Source organism: Salminus brasiliensis, chromosome 24 (assembly GCF_030463535.1).
Source record: "Salminus brasiliensis chromosome 24, fSalBra1.hap2, whole genome shotgun sequence".
In the NCBI taxonomy this organism is placed as follows: domain Eukaryota; kingdom Metazoa; phylum Chordata; class Actinopteri; order Characiformes; family Bryconidae; genus Salminus; species Salminus brasiliensis.
This window is the reverse complement of record NC_132901.1, coordinates 24,255,752-24,282,231: the sequence shown is the minus strand read 5'-3', so window position 1 is coordinate 24,282,231 and position 26,480 is coordinate 24,255,752. Positions and strand designations below refer to the sequence as shown.

At 41.8% G+C, this 26,480-nt stretch overlaps 4 protein-coding genes across 5 annotated transcripts in view; 3 read left to right on the top strand and 1 right to left on the bottom strand.

Moving 5' to 3' along the window:
* The window catches only part of fam184b (family with sequence similarity 184 member B), a 24,697-nt gene extending 19,819 nt beyond the window's left edge, over nucleotides 1-4,878 (bottom strand). For both annotated transcript variants that reach the window (XM_072670465.1, XM_072670467.1), the window contains exon 1: nucleotides 4,683-4,878. In XM_072670465.1, the coding sequence (XP_072526566.1) occupies nucleotides 4,683-4,823 (141 nt within the window). In that variant the 5' untranslated portion in view covers nucleotides 4,824-4,878. The remainder of the gene's footprint in view (nucleotides 1-4,682) is intronic.
* A 6,537-nt stretch (nucleotides 4,879-11,415) lies between these two features.
* Nucleotides 11,416-13,620, top strand: LOC140546677 (uncharacterized). The gene is made up of 5 exons (XM_072670060.1): nucleotides 11,416-11,756; nucleotides 12,394-12,675; nucleotides 12,792-12,916; nucleotides 13,247-13,353; nucleotides 13,461-13,620. Exons 1-5 carry the CDS (start codon nucleotides 11,471-11,473, stop codon nucleotides 13,618-13,620), a joined length of 960 nt encoding a protein of 319 aa, XP_072526161.1. The 5' UTR covers nucleotides 11,416-11,470.
* Nucleotides 13,621-15,845: 2,225 nt separating this feature from the next.
* On the top strand, nucleotides 15,846-19,725 carry LOC140546676 (uncharacterized). The gene is made up of 5 exons (XM_072670059.1): nucleotides 15,846-16,059; nucleotides 18,340-18,621; nucleotides 18,738-18,862; nucleotides 19,193-19,299; nucleotides 19,407-19,725. The coding sequence occupies exons 1-5, from the start codon at nucleotides 15,846-15,848 to the stop codon at nucleotides 19,564-19,566; spliced, it is 888 nt and encodes a 295-aa protein (XP_072526160.1). The 3' UTR covers nucleotides 19,567-19,725.
* Nucleotides 19,726-21,790: 2,065 nt separating this feature from the next.
* On the top strand, nucleotides 21,791-25,682 carry LOC140546675 (uncharacterized). Its single transcript, XM_072670058.1, has 5 exons — nucleotides 21,791-22,004; nucleotides 24,271-24,636; nucleotides 24,753-24,877; nucleotides 25,208-25,314; nucleotides 25,422-25,682. Exons 1-5 carry the CDS (start codon nucleotides 21,791-21,793, stop codon nucleotides 25,579-25,581), a joined length of 972 nt encoding a protein of 323 aa, XP_072526159.1. The 3' UTR covers nucleotides 25,582-25,682.
* The last annotated feature ends 798 nt before the right edge of the window (nucleotides 25,683-26,480 follow it).

The following is a 26,480-nucleotide window of genomic DNA, read 5'->3' as shown; positions in this document are numbered from 1 at the left end:
TCCAGAGCGACATACAAGATTACTCGTATTACAGAGGTGGGCCAATGCAGTGTTAGGAGTCTTGCCCAGGGACTCTTATTGGTGTACAGCAGCATAGTCACCCAGACCGGGAATCGAACCCCAGTCTCCCACATGGTGTGGTAGCTCACTATACTATACTATAGTACTATACTATACTATACACTATACTATAGCTTTCATTGCCCAATCTGGAATCCTAAATACAATAACCGACAACCATAATGACGGTAGACCGACAGCACTGGTAGACTGCACTGGTAGAGCTGGGCAATATAACGATATTTTATCGTACCGTGATAAATCATTTTTGTTATCGTGATACACAATATACTTTTCTAAGCATATTGAGGATACTGTTATTATTGCTTTATAAACACTGATCAGCTGCAGGTTTCATTACTAACAGTAGTGTAATTAGACTGGTTTAATTGAAAAGATGAAGAACAGCAGATGTTGAGTATAAATCACTGTATTCAGTGCGGGAGAGGGTCTGAATAGTAGTTTATAGGAATCGCTACTGTTTTTAGTATCTGATTACATGTATCATGATAAATATTTTCGAATATTGTGATGTAGTATTTTTATCATATCACCCAGCTCTATGCACTAGTGTCAACCTTCTGCTAACATCCTACTAGAATCTCACAGTAGGGATAGCAGAAATTAGCATTATTATATTTTTGTGTGGGTTTTTTTCTCTTTGTTTGACCAAGTTTAGATTTTTGTGGCCTGAACCGAATGCCTACACTTTTTTGAGTGATGCCATAGAAGAACCACTTGTGGTTCCAAAAAGAACCATGGTTATTACATAGATACAGTGTGAGCGAGAAGAACCTTAAAAATAACCCCAATAACTTGCTCTTGATGTAAAGGTTGTTTAGCAATTTAAAGGTTACAGCTTTATTACAAAAATGGTTCTTTTGCAGCACCATTATTTTTTTAAAGTGTAGCGCTAATACTCACGGTACGCCACTCCAGATCTGAGAGAAAAAAGAGGTATGTGTGAAAAAAAGCATGCATATGTAATACAGTATGTGGGTAGCTTCTCTGCCCAGTGTGGGTTCAACTGCCTCTCAAATTCTATTATTACTTCCCTCCAAAAATAAAAGCCATCTGCACACTAGTGGAACTATCGGCAGGACCTTTCCAGGGTCGGCAGGACCTTCCCAGGGTCCAGAATTTTAGTCTTCATTAATTTCACAAGACATCAGCGAGCTGAACGGCTTGTGTGTTTTTCCACCCTACTTAACGCAAGCTGTTCTGTTGCCTTGAGATAAAATACTGACCCTGTGCCACTGACCCATCTGTAACCTACTGGAATGTGAGCTGAGTTAGGCAGTAAAACAGCAAAGGCTATCATTTTATTCTGTTCTACTTCATTTTTGATATTTTATTCATGATTTTCAGTTGGATGTCAGAATCTCAGTCTTATCCCAGCTAGAAACGATGATCAGGCCTGAACTCAGGCCATGAATGACGTCCCAGAAGCTCAAAACTAGGCTCATAAAGCTACAAGTTCAGATGCTTCTTAGAGCTGCTATAGCTCTAAACACAAGCATTTACTAAGAGTCGCCCTGTAGTGGTGGCTCAGCGGTTAGAGCTTCAGGCTATTGATGACAGGGTTGTGGGTTCAATACCCGGGCTAGGCAAACTGCCACTGTTGGGCCCTTGAGCAAGGTCCTTCACCCTCTCTTCTCCCTGAGCACTGAAGCTGGCTGCCCACCACTATGTGTGTGTGCCCACTGCCCCTAGTTTGTGTGTGTGTGTTCACTACCACAGATGGGTCAAATGCAGAGGACACATTTTGCTGTACCAGACAGCTGTGTTATTAAATACAGTGTTACAACAATTATTATTATTATTATTATTAAATTATTATAATTATTTGCATTACAATTATTAGTATCTTGATATAGTGAGTATCAGGTATTGCATTTTTATCCAAAAGAAGTGCAAAAACATGTGGGTTCTGCCAACCCTGGTATCTGGCCTCGCTTCTGGGCCATCATTCATTGCGGATGTGGTCTGGATTTCAATGCTGGATGGCAACCATGGCAACTCAAAAACCAGCTGAAGGCTTAAATGATTTGTGGTTTTAATTTGAGTTACTTTAATATTTGCTATCTATCTATCTATCTATATATATATATATATATATATATATATATATATATATATATATATATATATATATATATATATATATACATATTGCCTGCCCTTTATTTTATCTCATGTCTTCAGTGTGAATGGGGTGGAGTGGAACAGCTGTTCCATACGCTGGAGTTCATGACAAAAACGCTGTCAAACAGACTGTTCTTGCAGCTTAGTTTCCATGTGTGTACGCTACGGACTGGGGAGCGAACAGTGTTCTGAAACACTGACAGTATCTCCACATTACTCCAAACTCTTTAGTTAAGAAAAATGAAGTTAAATGATTTAATGATTAAATTAACTTTGGATTAGGTAAGATGTATAGTAGAACTATAGGAAAATAAGGGCTTTGTTCATGTATGAAGAACCAGGTAACAGCATAGAACCGCCATGGTTCTATGCAGTACTAAAAGAGATTCTTTGGACGTTAAAGAAGCCTGTACAAGAGTTCTGCTTATATATGAAGAACCATTTAAGCATTCAGTGGTTCTCCAACCTGTTCTTAGACCTATTTTTAAAAATACCCTATAAAGAAGCATCTACAGGAGATTTTTCGTATATATAATAAAGCAGTTACTTTTTTCATTTTGGGCATTTAAGCATTGTTATTTGAGTGATTATGGTTCTGTACAGTGCTGGAAAATGGTTCTTTGACCTGTTTTTAGAACCTTTAGTAATACATATTCTACGAAGAAGCATATACAATGGGTTCTTCTTGTATATAAATAAGCACTACTACTTTTACAGTACTGAAAAAGGCACTAGTTCTTTGGACCTTCTTTCAATAGGGTTCTGTAAAGAAGCCTGTACAAGAGATTCTGCTTGTATATGAAGAACCATTTAAGCATTCAGGTGGCTCTCAATGGAGTTACTGTACAGTGCTGGAAAGTGGTTCTTTGACCTGTTTTTAGAACCATTAATAATACATATTCTATGAAGAAGCATCTACAGTAGGTTTTTCGTATATATATATAATGTGTATATATATAATGTAGCATTTACTTTTAATAGTAAGGCATTTAAGCATTGAGATGGTTATTTCGGGTTGTCATGGTTCTGTAGAGTGCTGAAAATGGTTCTTTGACCTGTTTTAGAACCTTTCTTAAGAAACACCCTATGAAGAAGCATCTACAATGGGTTCTTCTTCTGTATTAAGAAGCATTGCCACTTTTACAGTACTGAAAAGGGAACTAGGTTCTGTAAAGAAACCTGTAGGAGAGGTTCTGCTTGTATATGAAGAACCATTTAAGCATTCAGATGATTATTTGGGTTGTCATGGTTCTGTACAGTGCTGAAAAGGGGTTCTTTGACCTGTTCTTAGAACCTTAAATAATAAATATGTTCTGTGAAGAAGCATCTACAACAGGTTCTTCTTTTATATAAAGAAGCATTGTTACTTTTATAGCACTGAAAGGGATTGCTGACTAGATCTTTGGACGTTAAAGAAGCCTGTACGAGAGGTTCTGCTTGTGTATAAAGAACAATTTTAGCATTCAGTGGTTCTCCGACCTGTTCTTAGAACCTATTTTTAAAAATACTCTGTGAAGAAACCTGTAGGAGAGGTTCTGCTTGTGCATGAAGAACCATTTAAGCATTGAGATGATTATTTTGGGTTGTCATGGTTCTGTAGAGTGCTGAAAAATGGTTCTTTGACCTGTTTTAGAACCTTTCTTAAGAAACACCCTATGAAGAAGCATCTACAATGGGTTCTTCTTCTGTATTAAGAAGCATTGCCACTTTTACAGTACTGAAAAGGGAACTAGGTTCTGTAAAGAAGCCTGTACAAGAGGTTCTGCTTGTGTATAAAGAACCATTTTAGCATTCAGTGGTTCTCCGACCTGTTCTTAGAACCTATTTTTAAAAATACTCTGTGAAGAAACCTGTAGGAGAGGTTCTGCTTGTATATGAAGAACCATTTAAGCATTCAGATGATTATTTCAGGTTGTCATGGTTCTGTACAGTGCTGAAATGGGTTCTTTTAAAAAGTTTCTATAGAGAACCATCTTCAAGAATGGGTTCTTGTATAGAAAGGCACGGTTACCAGGTACAACACCACCTAAGGATGTCCCAGAACCACAGAACCTTGATTAATGCCTTAATTAAGGAATGCTAATGGATTATAAAGGCGAACACCCTTATATAAACAGACCCTTACATTTGTCTCATTTGACTAAAGAGACACAAGCTAAAGACAGACAGGCTGTATAATAATGGTAAACATTAGCATCCCATAGATGTTGGGCTTCAACGTTAGTCTAAATGATCTGCTCTGTATATATAAGCCATATGCAGAACCTTTATATATATATATATATATATATATACATATAGAGCATTATACAGAACCATGCCACTCTAAGAAGGCTATCTAGGCTGGCTGTGCCATGCTGGTAAACAAGCCCATGCCACAGATGCTGGGCTCCAGCATTCTCCCAGACCCTGAAGGTATGGGCTGTAGGTGGGGTATTAACTGCATGCAGGGAGCTGCACGGTGTTTTCTCGCCTACCTTTGTGAGCTGCGCTATTTTCTTGCACATTTTGGTGTGCATTTGATAGTCGTACAGCTCCTGCTCCACACTGGAGAAGTCCGCAGTGGTCCCGTTGCACGCGCCCGGGGGCTGGCTCGCCTTCCCCGAGCTAGAAGCCATAACCAAGAGCCAGATCCTCCCCTTTAGATCTGTAGAGCTGATCGATCAGCAGAAGGACTGCGGCACGGTCCCCCTGCCCCCCCTGCTCCCCCTGCCCCCCCTGCTCCTCCTCCTGCTGCTGCTGCTGCTGCTGCTGCTGGTGGTGGTAGGGGTGGTCTTGGTTCTTCTAGGTGATGTTGAAGGTAGCCTCCTCTGGGCGAGACATTCTGTGCTGCCGTAATAAAGCCCCCCGGCTCCTCCGCTGCGACCCCCGTCCGCTGAGTGCCCCCGGTGCCTCGTGAAGTCACAGTCTAATTCCATCGGGGACGCACGGGCGCGGAAGTGGCGGAAGGAGATATTGCTCTGTCCCCTGCGGGAGGAGAAGCACGCAGCGGCGGCATGCGGCATGCGGCGCCCGGCCAACGCACACACCTGTCCGGAGCGTGACGGCGGCGACGGCGTGACTCCAGTTTCACAGCGCGGAGGACAGTGCTGCAATGAAGGCGGCGAGCCCCTCCCCTACCCTCCCCTCTCCTCTCCTCCCTCCCTCCCCTGCCCGAGTAACACTATCTGCACCCGGCTGGGCTGTTGTTTACTATGTCAGCTGCTAAAAGGGGCTCGTTCCCTAAGTGTTCTAGAGCCTAGAGAACCATGGGCACTCAAATAATGACTGAATGCCATGTAATGACTTGCAATGCAATGTTCTAACCCACTGGATGCTTAAATGGCTTTTTTTTGCCTGGTAAAATTGACCTTGTATGGTTCCACGGTTGTTATGAGTTAAAGAACCCTCTTTCGGTTCTAGATGGAACCCTTGAGAACCCTTTTTTCAGTACTATGTGGAACCATGACTCATCTACTGTATCTCATCTACTGTATACTGTAGGGCCATGCGAATATTGATAACATGGTCTACAACTGTGGCCCTTATTTTCAGGAATTTGGCCTCACATGGCCTTACATGGCCTCTTCCACCTCCCTTACCCTTCCACCATGCATCCATACTGCATAATTGGAACACCCCCCCCCCCACCTCTCCCCTCACCCCCTGCTCTGTCTGAATACACTCACCAATTGACGATTCATACACAAGGCACAGTTACCAGGTACCACTCCACCTAAGGATGACCCAGAACCACAGGACCTCAATTAATGCCTTAATTAAGGAATGCTAATGGATTCTATAGGCGAACACCCGTCCAAATGTTTGTAGACACCTGCCGCTCTGGAGTTGCCTTTGAGATGAAGATAGGTGAAAATAGGGGGTGTTGGTATTCCCTGCCTCTACTCTTCTGCTAAGGCCTTACACTAGATTTGATCGAAAAATGTCAGAGGTATGGTCTGGAGCTCCAGCTCTCTGGAGAAGTCAGCTCCACTGCTCCACACTGCTCCCAGTGCTGCAGGGCCTTACAGCCCTCTATGTACCAGATGGCACTAGACATGGTGACCTTAGACTTATGCGTGGCTACACTGGGAGTGTCCTGTTATGTTGGACCATGCTTTTCCATGCCGATCAAATTAGCTGTGCACGTGGATCCAGAATGCGGCGGTACTGGTCGTCTTCAACGTTTCAAAAACCCTGACGCTGGCCTACAAAGCCAAGACTGGACCAGCCCCTTCGTACTTGATGGCGATGGCCGAAAGCCGATCCACACCGAGAGTCCTTTGAGCTTCAAGTACGGCTCGGCTCGACCCGCCATCCCTTAAAATCCTCGGAAGACGAGCGTCCAGACTTTTTCTGTCCTGCACCGAAGTAGTGGAACGAACTTCCCCTGGGTGTCCGAACAGCAGAGTCCAACGCTCGCTGTCTTCAAACGCAGACTGAAGACCCTCCTCTTCTGAGAGTACTTGGGCGAATAGTAGAGTTCTATGGTCTCCTTATTGACTTGTGTTTAGTAGAGTCTAAAATTAGAGGATCTTTAAATTATTAGTCTATTCAATCTCGCTGAGGTTTTTCTTGCTCTGGAGAAGAGCGGCTGCTAAATGCCTTAAATGTAAATGTAAATGTAAAGCAGCTGAAGTCACTCCTTTAAAGAGGTGTCTGGGTACTTCTGTATGTATAGTGTGTTTTAGAGAACTGAAAAACCATTGGTTGACCTAAAACCTCATCTGTGAAAGTCATGATTTAGAGCTATATATATATATATATATATACACATGGTTTATGATGACTGGTTTAGCACTTTTCAGTGTAATGAGCTAATGCCTAGATTTGTGGGGGTAGGACTACTCAACAGAGAGTAAGCATGACACATTTGACTGACATGACAAAAGTGATTGATAATGAAGGAAGCTGAACAGACAGCTGTACAAAACCATTTGCATGATTATACAAAATGAGCAACTCAGAAAAGTGACTATATGATGTGGAGGTTTGGGCAAATAGTTGGACAAAGAAACTCCAGTCTGAGTAAAGCACCAAAGTGACTGCGGTGTGCCATTAGTTTTGCACACGCCACATTTAATGTTGCTAAATTAAGCAGATAAGCCGCAACTGTGCTGTAGGATGTGCAGAAGAGTGTCTCTGTTCGAAAACAGACAACACTTAATCTGACATCAGGTGCCCAAACCTTTTGCAAAAGACTGTGTGTGTATTATCTTATATCATATTTATAATTATATATCTTGAAAGGGAAGCACTGAAACGTAGAAGATATTTCTGAAAGCGACATTCTTTTAAATGTGGTTTTATATATTTGGATGACATTTTATTTACAGTGTGGAGCAGCAAGGGTAGGAAGTTGGACATTAGCTGTTACACTGTTATCAGCTAGCAAAGCAAAGGCCATGGTTCACTCCAGAGCTATTGAGAAAGAATAGAAGGCTGTTATATATGATATCTACCCCCCGGAAAAGCTCTCTGCCTCTCTTAACACATGAAAAGGACGTTTTAACCAGATCTGTAGTGGTGGATATGTGGTGGTTAGAGCTCCGAGCTATTAATGACAGCGTTGTGGGCTGCCACTGTTGGGCCTTGAGCAACTAAAGGCCTTGTTGAACTAAAAGGATGTACGAAGGTGCATCGATAATGTATTTAATGTATGCTAATGTAAGCTGCAGTTGTTTTATTGGAAATTTCTGTTTCAGTTTGGCTATGTCTGTTGTGTGTTTACCCTTTCACGTTCGGACCCGTTTGTCTCGTGTTTCTGTTCTAGCTATCCCACTCATGCCTGTTTGTATTACTGTGGTATTCCTCGTGTTAATTTTGCCTTATAGTTCAGTATCTTGTGTTCGTTTGTCTCAATAAACATTCTCCTGCGTTTACCCCGTTAACATGACGCTAAAATGCTGGAAAAGCTATCATGCGATATGCAGACCTGGATTTGTGCACTGAGGGCCGTGATTTAATAGGATGTGAGGAAAGAAAACAAGGACAGTTAAAGACCTAAGAACTAAAGCTCAGGTCTCTCTACGTACATTCTCTCCAGAGAGTCTCACTGCAGGAAGCAGAAGCTGCAGACTGGCTGGAGTGTGTCTGGGGGTGCTATGTGTTCTCCTGCTGGCTGCCATCACAGTGCTGTGGATCAAGTTCACTGCAGAGAGAGACCAGTTACTGACCAGTAACACAAACCTGTCCATAGAGAGAGACCAGTTACTGACCAGTAACACAAACCTGTCCATAGAGAGAGACCAGTTACAGACCAGTAACACAAACCTGTCCATAGAGAGAGACCAGTTATTGACCAGTTACACCAACCTGACCATAGAGAGAGACCAGTTATTGACCAATTACACCAACCTGTCCAAAGAGAGAGACCAGTTACAGACCAGTAACACAAACCTGTCCATAGAGAGAGACCAGTTATTGACCAGTTACACCAACCTGACCATAGAGAGAGACCAGTTACAGACCAGTTACACCAACCTGTCCAAAGAGAGACCAGTTACAGACCAGTTACACCAACCTGTCCAAAGAGAGAGACCAGTTACAGACCAGTAACACAAACCTGTCCATAGAGAGAGACCAGTTATTGACCAATTACACCAACCTGACCATAGAGAGACCAGTTATTGACCAATTACACCAACCTGTCCAAAGAGAGAGACCAGTTACAGACCAGTAACACAAACCTGTCCATAGAGAGAGACCAGTTATTGACCAGTTACACCAACCTGACCATAGAGAGAGACCAGTTACAGACCAGTTACACCAACCTGTCCAAAGAGAGACCAGTTACAGACCAGTTACACCAACCTGTCCAAAGAGAGAGACCAGTTACAGACCAGTAACACAAACCTGTCCATAGAGAGAGACCAGTTATTGACCAATTACACCAACCTGACCATAGAGAGATCAGTTATTGACCAATTACACCAACCTGTCCATAGAGAGAGACCAGTTACAGACCAATTACACCAACCTGACCATACAGAGACCAGTTATTGACCAATTACACCAACCTGACCATAGAGAGACCAGTTATTGACCAGTTACACCAACCTGACCATAGAGAGAGGCCAGTTACACCAACCTGACCATAGAGAGAGACCAGTTATTGACCAATTACACCAACCTGACCATAGAGAGAGACCAGTTACACCAACCTGTCCATAGAGAGAGACCAGTTACAGACCAATTACACCAACCTGACCACAGAGAGAGACCAGTTATTGACCAATTACACCAACCTGACCATAGAGAGAGACCAGTTACACCAACCTGACCATAGAGAGAGACCAGTTATTGACCAATTACACCAACCTGTCCATAGAGAGAGACCAGTTACAGACCAATTACACCAACCTGACCATAGAGAGAGACCAGTTATTGACCAATTACACCAACCTGACCATAGAGAGACCAGTTATTGACCAATTACACCAACCTGACCATAGAGAGAGACCAGTTATTGACCAATTACACCAACCTGACCATAGAGAGAGACCAGTTACACCAACCTGTCCATAGAGAGACCAGTTACAGACCAATTACACCAACTTGACCATAGAGAGAGACCAGTTATTGACCAATTACACCAACCTGACCATAGAGAGAGACCAGTTATTGACCAATTACACCAACCTGTCCATAGAGAGAGACCAGTTACAGACCAATTACACCAACTTGACCATAGAGAGAGACCAGTTATTGACCAATTACACCAACCTGACCATAGAGAGACCAGTTATTGACCAATTACACCAACCTGACCATAGAGAGAGACCAGTTATTGACCAATTACACCAACCTGACCATAGAGAGAGACCAGTTACACCAACCTGACCATAGAGAGAGACCAGTTATTGACCAATTACACCAACCTGTCCATAGAGAGAGACCAGTTACAGACCAATTACACCAACCTGACCATAGAGAGAGACCAGTTATTGACCAATTACACCAACCTGACCATAGAGAGACCAGTTATTGACCAATTACACCAACCTGACCATAGAGAGAGACCAGTTATTGACCAATTACACCAACCTGACCATAGAGAGAGACCAGTTATTGACCAATTACACCAACCTGACCATAGAGAGAGACCAGTTATTGACCAATTACACCAACCTGTCCATAGAGAGAGACCAGTTACAGACCAATTACACCAACTTGACCATAGAGAGAGACCAGTTATTGACCAATTACACCAACCTGACCATAGAGAGAGACCAGTTATTGACCAATTACACCAACTTGACCATAGAGAGAGACCAGTTATTGACCAATTACACCAACCTGACCATAGAGAGAGACCAGTTACACCAACCTGACCATAGAGAGAGACCAGTTATTGACCAATTACACCAACCTGTCCATAGAGAGAGACCAGTTACAGACCAATTACACCAACCTGACCATAGAGAGAGACCAGTTATTGACCAATTACACCAACCTGACCATAGAGAGACCAGTTATTGACCAATTACACCAACCTGACCATAGAGAGACCAGTTATTGACCAATTACACCAACCTGACCATAGAGAGAGACCAGTTATTGACCAATTACACCAACCTGACCATAGAGAGAGACCAGTTATTGACCAATTACACCAACCTGACCATAGAGAGACCAGTTATTGACCAATTACACCAACCTGACCATAGAGAGAGACCAGTTATTGACCAATTACACCAACCTGTCCATAGAGAGAGACCAGTTACAGACCAATTACACCAACTTGACCATAGAGAGAGACCAGTTACAGACCAATTACACCAACCTGACCATAGAGAGAGACCAGTTACACCAACCTGACCATAGAGAGAGACCATAGATATGCAGACCTGGATTTGTGCACTGAGGACATTGTGTGTTCACTTCTCCGTTGGTTCTCTCACCTGACATTAAAGACTGACACAGTGCACTTAGCTATACATTTGCCCTGATTTAGGCACATATGAGGAGGAGCCTTCTAAAGACTACTTATTGCCGCCACTCTGCCGTCTGATCACAATGCATACACATATTTTTTTGTCAAAAGAATAATATAAATAATATAAAACAAGAAGGCAGATTGAGTTTGTGTTTGTGTCTAAATGTAACTTTCTAACAGAATAAAAACAGTATGACCAGCATGAGAACTGCCTTCACACTTCAACCACAAGGCTGAATAAAGCTTCCCTTTTTTCACAGCTCCACACTGCACAGCCCTTATCAGATAGCAAACTCACAAAGAGCAGAACCTATTGTACTCAGTGTTTCAGTCTTTTACAGATTAGAGATGTCTCAGACCATTTATGATAATGGGGTCCGCATGGAGACGCTGCACAGAGGACATATGTTGGAGGAATATGGGGATGCGGATACCTATGAGAATGTAGACGCTCGTACAGACGGTAACGTGGAGACGGTGGTGGATATCTATGAGAGTGCAGACGCTTTTAAAGTCTGTAAAAAGGAGACGGTGGTGGAAATCTACGACAGTGCAGATGCTTTTAGGGGTCGTGACCCCAACCCAGAGACAGAGATGACCAACAAAAGGAGGATCCAGCAAGTACAGCAAACAGGTAGCAAAACAAGCCCTCTATTTCTTTCACACTGAATTGGTTATTTATGTTTAGCTGAGAACTGCACCCAGATAGCAGATGCTAATAAAGCTCAGCTGGATTTTAGACCAGACCCTCTTAGCTTATGGTTGTAGAAGTAGAAAAGACGACTGTATGAGGGGCCTAAACCCTGAGAACCCTGAGAGAGCTAGAGCAGGCGACGTCTTCTTTGTACTACACAGCTTGAACCTTCCTTAATGGACTAAGAGAGGAACAGGGTGCAGATATTTTCATACAGGAAACAGAAGTTAGCGATGAAAATGAAAGAACCTTAAATTGGAGGGAGGAGAAGCTTGAGCACGGTCATCATCCCAAACTTTAAGGCACTTATGGGTCAGTAGTGGTAACAGCATTTGTACTGTAGGCCAAAACTGGCCCAGTTGTGGCAGCCATATTTAAGATTTGAAGCATATGCAGCTTATGATGTTTGTACGGTATGTTGACTATATAACGGCACCCTTTGACACTGTGTCACTGTCATCGTTCCATGGTGGTGTGTGGGCTGGATGAAAGTAAGTGTGGGCATGAGGAAAGAAAACAAGGATGATTAAAGACCTAAGAGCTAAAGCTCAAGTCTCTCTACGTACATTCTCTCCAGAGAGTCTCATTGCAGGAAGCAGAAGCTGCAGACTGGCTGGAGTGTGTCTGGGGGTGCTATGTGTTCTCGTGCTGGCTGCCATCACAGTGCTGTGGATCAAGTTCACTGCAGAGAGAGACCAGTTACAGACCAGGTACACCAACCTGTTGAAAGAGAGAGACCAGTTACAGACCAGTTACACCAACCTGACCATAGAGAGAGACCAGTTACAGACCAATTACACCAAGACAGTCCAGTTCCAGAAGGAGAGAGAGGCACTGCTAAGTCTGCTTTCTAAACTGGGTGAGTGATCATTCCTTAGGTTAATTAGTGGAATATTATGGTGGAGTAGAACAGTGGAGCAGACAGATGCATGAACTCCACTCCTGACAGATCTTTCACTTCTCTCAACAAACCAGGATGGAGGTATTTCAACTCCAGCTTGTACTACATCACTTCTGAGAAAAACACTTGGTTTAAGAGCCAACAGCACTGCAAAGACAAAGGAGGAGACCTGGTGATCATAAACAGTAGAGAGGAACAGGTGAGAGACAGCGGGACAGACTGGGGGACAGGGGTGTAAATTACCAGCCTTATGTGACTTAATAAATCAAACCAAATAAATCAAAATATACAGATTAGAGGTCCAATCAGAGGAAGTTCTCAGAACACATGACACAATAATGCCAGTTTAGGAAGTGGTGAACATCACACACGCACAAACCAACTGCTGCTTGGGCAGAAGATGCTGTTTCACTCTGAAATGGTGTTTTTGGTCTGAAGTCTGTGGTCAGGTTTACTCTGGAGAGAGAAGAATTAACCACAGTTGTTCAGATTCAGATGATCTGTTCACACTGTTCTCCCACAACGACAGGAGTTCATCACTGCAATCTTAAAAGGCACTGAAGCTTGGATCGGCCTGACGGATGAAGAAAACGAGGGGGACTGGAAATGGGTGGATGGCTCAGCATTGACCACTGGGTAAAAGACCACCGAACTGATCTTTGGCTTTGATGGTTTTTCACGCCTGATCTCTGAAACTCTTCATATGAAACACTGAGGAGATTCTGCTTCTCTGTGTGTTTCAGATTCTGGTGGCCGGGGGAGCCCAACGATTATGAAAATAAAGAGGACTGTGCTGTAACTGGCTTCAAGCATGCTTCAAAAACTAATGCTTCAACCTGGGCTGATTACAACTGTTATCATCCTGTAGTTGGGCTCTGTGAGAGAACCTTTAGATTAAAATAAAGAGTAATATTTACTGTTGAAATAATGTTTAAAAGGAGTTTTTAATAGCAGGAAAGGTTCATTTTAATCTGTAACTGATGACTACAGAGTTACAGAATTCACTCCTATATTAATTTAATCTTTATTGGTGTCTGTATTAAATAAACAATTGTAGAACTCCATATTCCTCCATATAAACTCAGAATATCTCTATGTAAAAACTCATCAGAAATAAAATCTACATCAGTTTTATGGAGCTGATACTAGCTGTTCTACTTTGTGGTCTAAATTTCGGAACGCTCATTTGGCTTAAACAACACAGAACTGCACTGAACAGACGAAGATCTGCTACAGCTAATAATGTTAATATACCATCCAAATGTTATAAAAATGTTATAAAATGTAATAATGTAATGTTTAATGATGCCACAGTAACGTGTTTTTTTTTATCTTTAGGGGGAGAGGTGCAATCAGAATATTAACAGAATAATATTATCCTTTTATCATGTTTCAGTAGCAAGAGAGGAGAGGATAAACAGTTAAAACAGTTAAAAACAATATAAAACATAATAATGACTAATAATGAATAATCTGTACCTTAGATACGGTTCAATATACATTCAAACAAAGATCTAGGAAGAAAAAAAACATTTTAAAAATGTAAAGTTCAATTATGAACTATTTCATCAATTCATGGAATTTACATGGCATCATCATAATGCTAATTTCCAGCCTCTAAGGGCCTGTATATGCTGTGTTACAAGTACCACACTGCCAGTGATGTAATATACTTTCAGGGACTTTCTCCACTTTGAAATTACTCACATAATATCTTTTGATTCTGACTTAGAAATGTATTCATCCATAAGAATAAACAAAGATCTGCTGGCTCTACATTTAAATACCACTAGAAATGATTGGAGCTGCCCTTGCTGAGGATAAATCACCACAGTCCCGACACTGATACTTTACCAGGGTTCGCCATGACTTCAAATGTGGTGCAGTTATGAAGAAGTCTGATACAGTCTGATCTATTTAGCGTCCCAACAGTGAAGTAATTACTAATACTAACTAGATTTTGATAGAATGTATAGAATTGTAGAATATAGATAAAAATGTCAAAGTTGAGTTTACTCAAATATACACACTCAGACCCGGTTGGTTTTTGAGTGTGTAAGGATTGGTCAGGGTACCAGACCAGTTCTAGCTACCAGAGGACAGCGGTAGACTGGCAAGCAGACCTAACTCTCAGCATCTGGTGAGCTGGATATATCCCTGAGAAACAGTCAGAGTGGATGCAGAGTGTTTGCAAAGGTCAGATGGTAATTTGGTGGTTAATCTTTGAAGGTTAGGAAGATTAGGCCTCACACTTCCCTTCATTTCAGTTCCCGTTCCTAAGAAGGCAGTGAGGCTTCTTCCTCCCCGTCTCTCAGTCTACTGCTTCTTGTTCTTTACTAATGTTTAGTTTGGGAGTCATTAAGTCATTAAGAAGGCAGACAGTCTCGCCTGGCATCACTTGTTCTGTTTTCCTGATCAAACTCTCCCCTAAAACAGGTGGATCTGAGCAGCCTAATTCCTTCTGCACCTCTTTTAGTCTGCCCTTCAGGGGCTTCTGAAAGCTGCTGTGGCTCAGTGGTAAAGTACCTGGCCACTGTTTTCGGGGACCTGGGTTCAATTATTAATTATCAAATATTAATTCACTCCAATTTTCTGTTCCACTTCTTGACTGCTAGGCCTTTAGGTCTTATCCTAACTTCCATTGGTAGCTCAACCGACAGGGCCCCTGATTTGTACCCAGGAGGCCTGGATTCAAACCTCACTAGTGCTACCATTACAGAGTGTGGTTACAATGTACACTGTTATCCCACAATGCAGTGCAAATCAGAATGGGAGGAGCTGCTTATGTCTGGGAAAATGATCAGGGGAAATGGGACGATGTAGAGAAGAGGTGGTAACAGGTTAATGTTAGGGGGAGTAAATGTAATGAGTCAAGACTGTGATGTAACAGTTTTGATGGTCTGGACTTGGCCCGTTTGACAGCTCTGTCAGATGTGTTCATAAGCAGCATGAGAACTGCATTCGCACTTCAACCACTAGTCTAAGTTTATCTACCGCTTCCATTTTTCACAGCCTACAAGGAAACCCCTGCACAGTTAATATCACACAGCAAACTAGCAGCGAGCCGAGCGTGATGCCCTGAGACACAGACGCAGCAATTCAGTGTTTCAGCCTTTTATAGATCAGAGATGTCTCAGAGTCTTTCTAATGATGAGGTCTGTATGGAGACGCTGGACAGACGCTATATAGTGAAGAAGGGTGTGGATGTCTATGAGAATGCAGACGCTCTAATAGTCAGTAATGTGGAGACGGTGGTGGTTTTCTACGAGTGTCCGGCTGCTGCGGCAAGTCATGAGATCAGGAACACCAACAAAAGGAGGATCCAGCAAGTACAGACAACAGGTAGCACCACAAGTCCTGCTTTTCTTTCACTCTGAACTGATTACTGATTTTCCAGCTGACCATATAGACTGGAAACCTCAAACCCAGTTGATGGACGATGTGGAGAAGAGGTGGTAACAGGCTAATGTTAGGGGGTGTAAATGTAACGAGCCAAGACTGTGATGTAACACAGTCTTGTTTTGGGGGGTCTGGAATTGGAAGGTAGAGGTGAAACTTTATAGGGCACTGGATTGGAAGGAGGAGGAGCCTCAGCATGGTCGTAAAACAGTAACAGCAACAATATGAATATAAATATGAACAATATGAAGACTGACTGTACTTTTACTAGATATGTGAACCTTAGGTGTGGTTTAGTGAACATAAGAGCAAAGATTTAAGAAGAATAACATATTTTTTTAACCAGTTTTGCAGAATGGTCCAAATTTCAACCATTTGATAATTTCATGTCATTTCTGTTATATAATTATGAGTATATGAAAGTGTTGCATATTAATAAATCCTTGTTAATCCAATAGTTACCCCTATTGCCCCTACTAAAAGGCTAGTGTTAGGGGGTGTAAGTATTACACGTCAAGACTGTGATGTAACAGTTTGGGGGTTTTGGAATCTTTTGGATCGGCTGGGTTTTATTTTACAGTGTTTGAGGTTCAGGGTTTGTCACTTCCACATACCAAACTCTTATTATTCAACTATTTCAAGACGAATACACTTTGACCTTCTAAAGCCCCTTTAATATGGAGCCTTCTGCATGCATGATCACAATACAGAAATATTCATGCATAAATCATAAAAAGCATGAGCCAATATTCAAAGAAAGCACAGTAATATTTATTAGTTCTTATTTGTCTAATTCTAGGACTGTACTTCTAGTACTGTAAAAGAGTGAAGTCAAAGCAAGAGAAAGCGTGAGAGCTGCATTCACAGTTCCACCACATCAGGGAGGTGATTTCCTTATTTTACAGCCCACAAAATACAAACTGCACAGCGGTCATTACACAGCAACTAGCAAAGAGTAGTGTCCTCAGTCAGAGGAGCAGAAAAGCTGGATTAGAGATGTAGATTAGAATCTCAGAGCATTTGAAATCTGCATGAAGAAGCTGAGGAGAGGGTATAAAATGAAGAAGTGTGTGGATATCTATGAGAATGCAGAAGCTTGTACAGTAGATACTGTTTAGACAGTGGTGGTTTTCTATGAGTGCCCGGAAGCTGCGACAGATTAAGCTCCCAACACAGACACTAAAGACTTACACAAAGGGAGGATTCCTCAAGTACAGCAAACAGGTAGCACCACAAGTCCTCCTCCTTTTCTTTCACTCTTATGTATTTTTAGCTTCGGCAACCCAGATGACAGCACAGCTCAGCTGGGGTTCAGACCAGATCCAGAGGGGGGGGGAACCCTGAGAACCTGTGGACTGGTCTTCCTTTGTGTCAGAAGGCAGGAACATACCTTAATGTAAAGAGACAGGACTAAGAGAGGGGACTGCATGCATAAACCTCATAAGACACAGAAGGTAGAGATGAAAATATACAGGACATTAGATTGGAAGGAGGAGGAGCTTCAGGCCTGGTCCTCCATCCAAACTTCACAGTGTCTCTAGAATGTCAAACTGTTTTCCAAGCATAGTTGAATAATGAGAGTTCGATACATGGACAAACCATGAGCCTCAAACACTGCTGTCTCTTCACTGAAAAGGAAATCCAGAATAAACAAAAGGGAACTTCAAAACATGTCGCTTTAAAACCTAAACTGATTATAATAGTCTAGACTTGTTAGATTTACGCCGCCAAAAATGTACCTACACCAAGCCCACTAGCAAAAGCTGGAGAAACAGAAAAACACAACAACAACTTTGGGAGAATATGGTGTTGTTGAAACCTGCTTGTCATCATCAGGCAGAGTCTGAGAAAGCACAATTGGCCTTGTTCTCTCAGGGGTAGACTGATGGCACGTCCTCCTCACATCACTCCCAGTGTGATGCTGGTCAGCACAGGCGTCTGTTAGCTGTTGTATCAGAACTGACTACCTAGCGATGCTGCATCAGCAACAGGTCGAAAAGAGGAGGTGGCCAGGGTCACATGAGTCTGAGGAGACGTGTGCAAGTCTTTACCCTCTTAGTGTTGAGGGCATTGCTAGTGATATGGGGAGGTCACATGAATGGGGATTGGGTAACTGGCCTTCCAAATTGGGTAGAAAACGAGGTAAACTCTCTATTATCAAACTGGAGCTAAACACACATCAGATAACTAAAGCTCAGGTCTCTCTACGTACATTCTCTCCAGAGAGTCTCACTGCAGGAAGCAGAAGCTGCAGACTGGCTGGAGTGTGTCTGGGGGTGCTATGTGTTCTCCTGCTGGCTGCCATCACAGTGCTGTGGATCATGGTCACTGCAGAGAGAGACCAGTTACAGACCAGTAACACCAACTTGACCAAAGAGAGAGACCAGTTATTGACCAATTACACCAACCTGACCATAGAGAGAGACCAGTTATTGACCAATTACACCAAGACAGTCCAGTTACAGAAGGAGAGAGAGGCACTGCTAAGTCTGCTTTCTAAACTGGGTGAGTGATCATTCCTTAGGTTAATTAGTGGAATATTATGGTGGAGTAGAACAGTGGAGCAGACAGATGCATGAACTCCACTCCTGACAGATCTTTCACTTCTCTCAACAAACCAGGATGGAGGTATTTCAACTCCAGCTTGTACTACATCACTTCTGAGAAACACATTTGGTTTAAGAGCCAACAGCACTGCAAAGACAGAGGAGGAGACCTGGTGATCATAAACAGTAGAGAGGAACAGGTGAGAGACAGCGGGACAGACTGGGGGACAGGGGTGTAAATTACCAGCCTTATGTGACTTAATAAATCAAACCAAATAAATCAAAATATACAGATTAGAGGTCCAATCAGAGGAAGTTCTCAGAACACATGACACAATAATGCCAGTTTAGGAAGTGGTGAACATCACACACGCACAAACCAACTGCTGCTTGGGCAGAAGATGCTGTTTCACTCTGAAATGGTGTTTTTGGTCTGAAGTCTGTGGTCAGGTTTACTCTGGAGAGAGAAGAATTAACCACAGTTGTTCAGATTCAGATGATCTGTTCACACTGTTCTCCCACAACGACAGGAGTTCATCACTGCAATCTTAAAAGGCACTGAAGCTTGGATCGGCCTGACGGATAAAGAGAAGGAGGGGGACTGGAGATGGGTGGATGGCTCAGCATTGACCACTGGGTAAGAGACCACCGAACTGATCTTTGGCTTTGATGGTTTTTCACGCCTGATCTCTGAAACTCTTCATATGAAACACTGAGGAGATTCTGCTTCTCTGTGTGTTTCAGATTCTGGTGGCCGGGGGAGCCCAACGATTATAAAAATAAAGAGGACTGTGCTGTAACTGGCTTCAAGCATGCTTCAAAAACTAATGCTTCAACCTGGGCTGATTACGACTGTTATCATCCTGCAGTTGGGCTCTGTAAGAGAACCTTTAGATTAAAATGAAAAGTCATTTTTACTGTTGAAATAATGTTTAAAAGGAGTTTTTAATAGCAGGAAAGGTTCATTTTAATCTGTAACTGATGACTACAGAGTTACAGAATTCACTCCTATATTAATTTAATCTCTATTGGTTTCTGTATTAAATAAACAATTGTAGAACTCCATATTCCTCCATATAAACTCAGAATATCTTTATGTAAAAACTCATCAGAAATAAAATCTACATCAGTTTTATGGAGCTGATACTTGCTGTTCTACTTTGTGGTCTAAATTTCGGAACGCTCATTTGGCTTAAACAACACAGAACTGCACTGAACAGACGAAGATCTGCTACAGCTAATAATGTTAATATACCATCCAAATGTTATAAAAATGTTATAAAATGTAATAATGTAATGTTTAATGATACCACAGTAATGTGTTTTTTTTATCTTTAGGGGGAGAGGTGCAATCAAAATATTAACAGAATAATATTATCCTTTTATCATGTTTCAGTAGCAAGAGAGGAGAGGATAAACAGTTAAAACAGTTAAAAACAATATAAAACATAATAATGACTAATAATGAATAATCTGTACCTTAGATACGGTTCAATATACATTCAAACAAAGATCTAGGAAGAAAAAAAACATTTTAAAAATGTAAAGTTCAATTATGAACTATTTCATCAATTCATGGAATTTACATGGCATCATCATAATGCTAATTTCCAGCCTCTAAGGGCCTCTATATGCTGTGTTACAAGTACCACACTGCCAGTGATGTAATATACTTTCAGGGACTTTCTCCACTTTGAAATTACTCACATAATATCTTTTGATTCTGACTTAGAAATATATTCATCCATAAGAATAAACAAAGATCTGCTGGCTCTACATTTAAATACCACTAGAAATGATTGGAGCTGCCCTTGCTGAGGATAAATCACCACAGTCCCGACACTGATACTTTACCAGGGTTCGCCATGACTTCAAATGTGGTGCAGTTATGAAGAAGTCTGATACAGTCTGATCTAGTTAGCGTCCCAACAGTGAAGTAATTACTAATACTAACTAGATTTTGATAGAATGTATAGAATTGTAGAATATAGATAAAAATGTCAAAGTTGAGTTTACTCAAATATACACACTCAGACCCGGTTGGTTTTTGAGTGTGTAAGGATTGGTCAGGGTACCAGACCAGTTCTAGCTACCAGAGGACAGCGGTAGACTGGCAAGCAGACCTAACTCTCAGCATCTGGTGAGCTGGATATATCCCTGAGAAACAGTCAGAGTGGATGCAGAGTGTTTGCAAAGGTCAGATGGTAATTTGGTGGTTAATCTTTGAAGGTTAGGAAGATTAGGCCTCACACTTCCCTTCATTTCAGTTCCCGTTCCTAAGAAGGCAGTGAGGCTTCTTCCTCCCCGTCTATCAGTTTACTGCTTCTTGTTCTTTACTAATGTTTAGTTTGGGAGTCATTAAGTCATTAAGAAGGCAGACAGTCTCGCCTGGCATCACTTGTTCTGTTTTCCTGATCAAACTCTCCCCTAAAACAGGTGGATCTGAGCAGCCTAATTCCTTCTGCACCTCTTTTAGTCTGCCCTTCAGGGGCTTCTGAAAGCTGCTGTGGCTCAGTGGTAAAGTACCTGGCCACTGTTTTCGGGGACCTGGGTTCAATTATTAATTATCAAATATTAATTCACTCCAATTTTCTGTTCCACTTCTTGACTGCTAGGCCTTTAGGTCTTATCCTAACTTCCATTGGTAGCTCAACCGACAGGGCCCCTGATTTGTACCCAGGAGGCCTGGATTCCAACCTCACTAGTGCTACCATTACAGAGTGTGGTTACAATGTACACTGTTATCCCACAATGCAGTGCAAATCAGAATGGGAGGAGCTGCTTATGTCTGGGAAAATGATCAGGGGAAATGGGACGATGTAGAGAAGAGGTGGTAACAGGTTAATGTTAGGGGGAGTAAATGTAATGAGTCAAGACTGTGATGTAACAGTTTTGATGGTCTGGACTTGGCCCGTTTGACAGCTCTGTCAGATGTGTTCATAAGCAGCATGAGAACTGCATTCGCACTTCAACCACTAGTCTAAGTTTATCTACCGCTTCCATTTTTCACAGCCTACAAGGAAACCCCTGCACAGTTAATATCACACAGCAAACTAGCAGCGAGCCGAGCGTGATGCCCTGAGACACAGACGCAGCAATTCAGTGTTTCAGCCTTTTATAGATCAGAGATGTCTCAGAGTCTTTCTAATGATGAGGTCTGTATGGAGACGCTGGACAGACGCTATATAGTGAAGAAGGGTGTGGATGTCTATGAGAATGCAGACGCTCTAATAGTCAGTAATGTGGAGACGGTGGTGGTTTTCTACGAGTGTCCGGCTGCTGCGGCAAGTCATGAGATCAGGAACACCAACAAAAGGAGGATCCAGCAAGTACAGACAACAGGTAGCACCACAAGTCCTGCTTTTCTTTCACTCTGAACTGATTACTGATTTTCCAGCTGACCATATAGACTGTAAACCTCAAACCCAGTTGATGGACGATGTGGAGAAGAGGTGGTAACAGGCTAATGTTAGGGGGTGTAAATGTAACATGTCTTTTTTTGTTTGTTTTGGGGGGTCTGGAATTGGAAGGTAGAGGTGAAACTTTATAGGGCACTGGATTGGAAGGAGGAGGAGCCTCAGCATGGTCGTAAAACAGTAACAGCAACAATATGAATATAAATATGAACAATATGAAGACTGACTGTACTTTTACTAGATATGTGAACCTTAGGTGTGGTTTAGTGAACATAAGAGCAAAGATTTAAGAAGAATAACATATTTTTTTAGCCAGTTTTGCAGAATGGTCCAAATTTCAACCATTTGATAATTTCATGTCATTTCTGTTATATAATTATGAGTATATGAAAGTGTTGCATATTAATAAATCCTTGTTAATCCAATAGTTACCCCTATTGCCCCTACTAAAAGGCTAGTGTTAGGGGGTGTAAGTATTACACATCAAGACTGTGATGTAACAGTTTGGGGGTTTTGGAATCTTTTGGATCGGCTGGGTTTTATTTTACAGTGGTTGAGGTTCAGGGTTTGTCACTTCCACATACCAAACTCTTATTATTCAACTATTTCAAGACGAATACACTTTGACCTTCTAAAGCCCCTTTAATATGGAGCCTTCTGCATGCATGATCACAATACAGAAATATTCATGCATAAATCATAAAAAGCATGAGCCAATATTCAAAGAAAGCACAGTAATATTTATTAGTTCTTATTTGTCTAATTCTAGGACTGTACTTCTAGTACTGTAAAAGAGTGAAGTCAAAGCAAGAGAAAGCGTGAGAGCTGCATTCACAGTTCCACCACATCAGGGAGGTGATTTCCTTATTTTACAGCCCACAAAATACAAACTGCACAGCGGTCATTACACAGCAACTAGCAAAGAGTAGTGTCCTCATTCAGAGGAGCAGAAAAGCTGGATTAGAGATGTAGATTAGAATCTCAGAGCATTTGAAATCTGCATGAAGAAGCTGAGGAGAGGGTATGAAATAAAGAAGTGTGTGGATATCTATGAGAATGCAGAAGCTTGTACAGTAGATACTGTTTAGACAGTGGTGGTTTTCTATGAGTGCCCGGAAGCTGGGACAGATTAAGCTCCCAACACAGACACTAAAGACTTACACAAAGGGAGGATTCCTCAAGTACAGCAAACAGGTAGCACCACAAGTCCTCCTCCTCTTCTTTCACTCTTATGTATTTTTAGCTTCGGCAACCCAGATGACAGCACAGCTCAGCTGGGGTTCAGACCAGATCCAGAGGGGAGAGAACCCTGAGAACCTGTGGACTGGTCTTCCTTTGTGTCAGAAGGCAGGAACATACCTTAATGTAAAGAGACAGGACTAAGAGAGGGGACTGCATGCATAAACCTCATAAGACACAGAAGGTAGAGATGAAAATATACAGGACATTAGATTGGAAGGAGGAGGAGCTTCAGGCCTGGTCCTCCATCCAAACTTCACAGTGTCTCTAGAATGTCAAACTGTTTTCCGAGCATAGTTGAATAATGAGAGTTCGATAGATGGACAAACCATGAGCCTCAAACACTGCTGTCTCTTCACTGAAAAGGAAAACCAGAATAAACAAAAGGGAACTTCAAAACATGTTGCTTTAAAACCTAAACTGATTATAATAGTCTAGACTTGTTAGATTTACGCCGCCAAAAATGTACCTACACCAAGCCCACTAGCAAAAGCTGGAGAAACAGAAAAACACAACAACAACTTTGGGAGAATATGGTGTTGTTGAAACCTGCTTGTCATCATCAGGCAGAGTCTGAGAAAGCACAATTGGCCTTGTTCTCTCAGGGGTAGACTGATGGCACGTCCTCCTCACATCACTCCCAGTGTGATGCTGGTCAGCACAGGGGTCTGTTAGCTGTTGTATCAGAACTGACTACCTAGCGATGCTGCATCAGCAACAGGTCGAAAAGAGGAGGTGGCCAGGGTCACATGAGTCTGAGGAGACGTGTGCAAGTCTTTACCCTCTTAGTGTTGAGGGCATTGCTAGTGATAGGGGGAGGTCACATGAATGGGGATTGGGTAACTGGCCTTCCAAATTGGGTAGAAAACGGGGTAAACTCTCTATTATCAAACTGGAGCTAAACACACATCAGATAACTAAAGCTCAGGTCTCTCTACGTACATTCTCTCCAGAGAGTCTCACTGCAGGAAGCAGAAGCTGCAGACTGGCTGGAGTGTGTCTGGGGGTGCTATGTGTTCTCCTGCTGGCTGCCATCACAGTGCTGTGGATCATGGTCACTGCAGAGAGAGACCAGTTACTGACCAGTAACACCAACTTGACCAAAGAGAGAGACCAGTTATTGACCAATTACACCAACCTGACCATAGAGAGAGACCAGTTATTGACCAATTACACCAACCTGTCCATAGAGAGAGACCAGTTACAGACCAGTTACACCAACCTGTCCAAAGAGAGAGACCAGTTACTGACCAATTACACCAAGACAGTCCAGTTCCAGAAGGAGAGAGAGGTACTGCACAGTCTGCTTTCTGAACTGGGTAAGTGATCATTCCTTAGGTTAATTAGTGGAATATTATGGTGGAGTAGAACAGTGGAGCAGACAGATGCATGAACTCCACTCCTGACAGATCTTTCACTTCTCTTAACAAACCAGGATGGAGGTATTTCAACTCCAGCTTGTACTACATCACTTCTGAGAATAACACTTGGTTTAAGAGCCAACAGCACTGCAAAGACAAAGGAGGAGACCTGGTGATCATAAACAGTAGAGAGGAACAGGTGAGAGACAGCGGGAAAGACTGGGGGACAGGGGTGTAAATTACCAGCCTTATGTGACTTAATAAATCAAACCAAATAAATCAAAATATACAGATTAGAGGTCCAATCAGAGGAAGTTCTCAGAACACATGACACAATAATGCCAGTTTAGGAAGTGGTGAACATCACACACGCACAAACCAACTGCTGCTTGGGCAGAAGATGCTGTTTCACTCTGAAATGGTGTTTTTGGTCTGAAGTCTGTGGTCAGGTTTACTCTGGAGAGAGAAGAATTAACCACAGTTGTTCAGATTCAGATGATCTGTTCACACTGTTCTCCCACAACGACAGGAGTTCATCACTGCAATCTTAAAAGGCACTGAAGCTTGGATCGGCCTGACGGATGAAGAGAAGGAGGGGCACTGGAGATGGGTGGATGGCTCAGCATTGACCACTGGGTAAGAGACCACCGAACTGATCTTTGGCTTTGATGGTTTTTCACGCCTGATCTCTGAAACTCTTCATATGAAACACTGAGGAGATTCTGCTTCTCTGTGTGTTTCAGATTCTGGTGGCCGGGGGAGCCCAACAATTTTGAAAATAAAGAGGACTGTGCTGTAACTGGCTTCAAGCATGTTTCATCAACTAATGCTTCAACCTGGGCTGATTACGACTGTCATCATCCTGTAGTTGGGCTCTGTGAGAGAACCTTTAGATTAAAATAAAGAGTAATATTTACTGTTGAAATAATGTTTAAAAGGAGTTTTTAATAGCAGGAAAGGTTCATTTTAATCTGTAACTGATGACTACAGAGTTACAGAATTCACTCCTATATTAATGTAATCTTTATTGGTGTCTGTATTAAATAAACAATTGTAGAACTCCATATTCCTCCATATAAACTCAGAATATCTTTATGTAAAAACTCATCAGAAATAAAATCTACATCAGTTTTATGGAGCTGATACTAGCTGTTCTACTTTGTGGTCTATATTTCGGAACGCTCATTTGGCTTAAACAACACAGAACTGCACTGAACGGACGAAGATCTGCTACAGCTAATAATGTTAATATACCATCCAAATGTTATAAAAATGTTATAAAATGTAATAATGTAATGTTTAATGATGCCACAGTAACGTGTTTTTTTTTATCTTTAGGGGGAGAGGTGCAATCAGAATATTAACAGAATAATATTATCCTTTTATCATGTTTCAGTAGCAAGAGAGGAGAGGATAAACAGTTAAAACAGTTAAAAACAATATAAAACATAATAATGACTAATAATGAATAATCTGTACCTTAGATACGGTTCAATATACATTCAAACAAAGATCTAGGAAGAAAAAAAACATTTTAAAAATGTAAAGTTCAATTATGAACTATTTCATCAATTCATGGAATTTACATGGCATCATCATAATGCTAATTTCCAGCCTCTAAGGGCCTCTATATGCTGTGTTACAAGTACCACACTGCCAGTGATGTAATATACTTTCAGGGACTTTCTCCACTTTGAAATTACTCACATAATATCTTTTGATTCTGACTTAGAAATGTATTCATCCATAAGAATAAACAAAGATCTGCTGGCTCTACATTTAAATACCACTAGAAATGATTG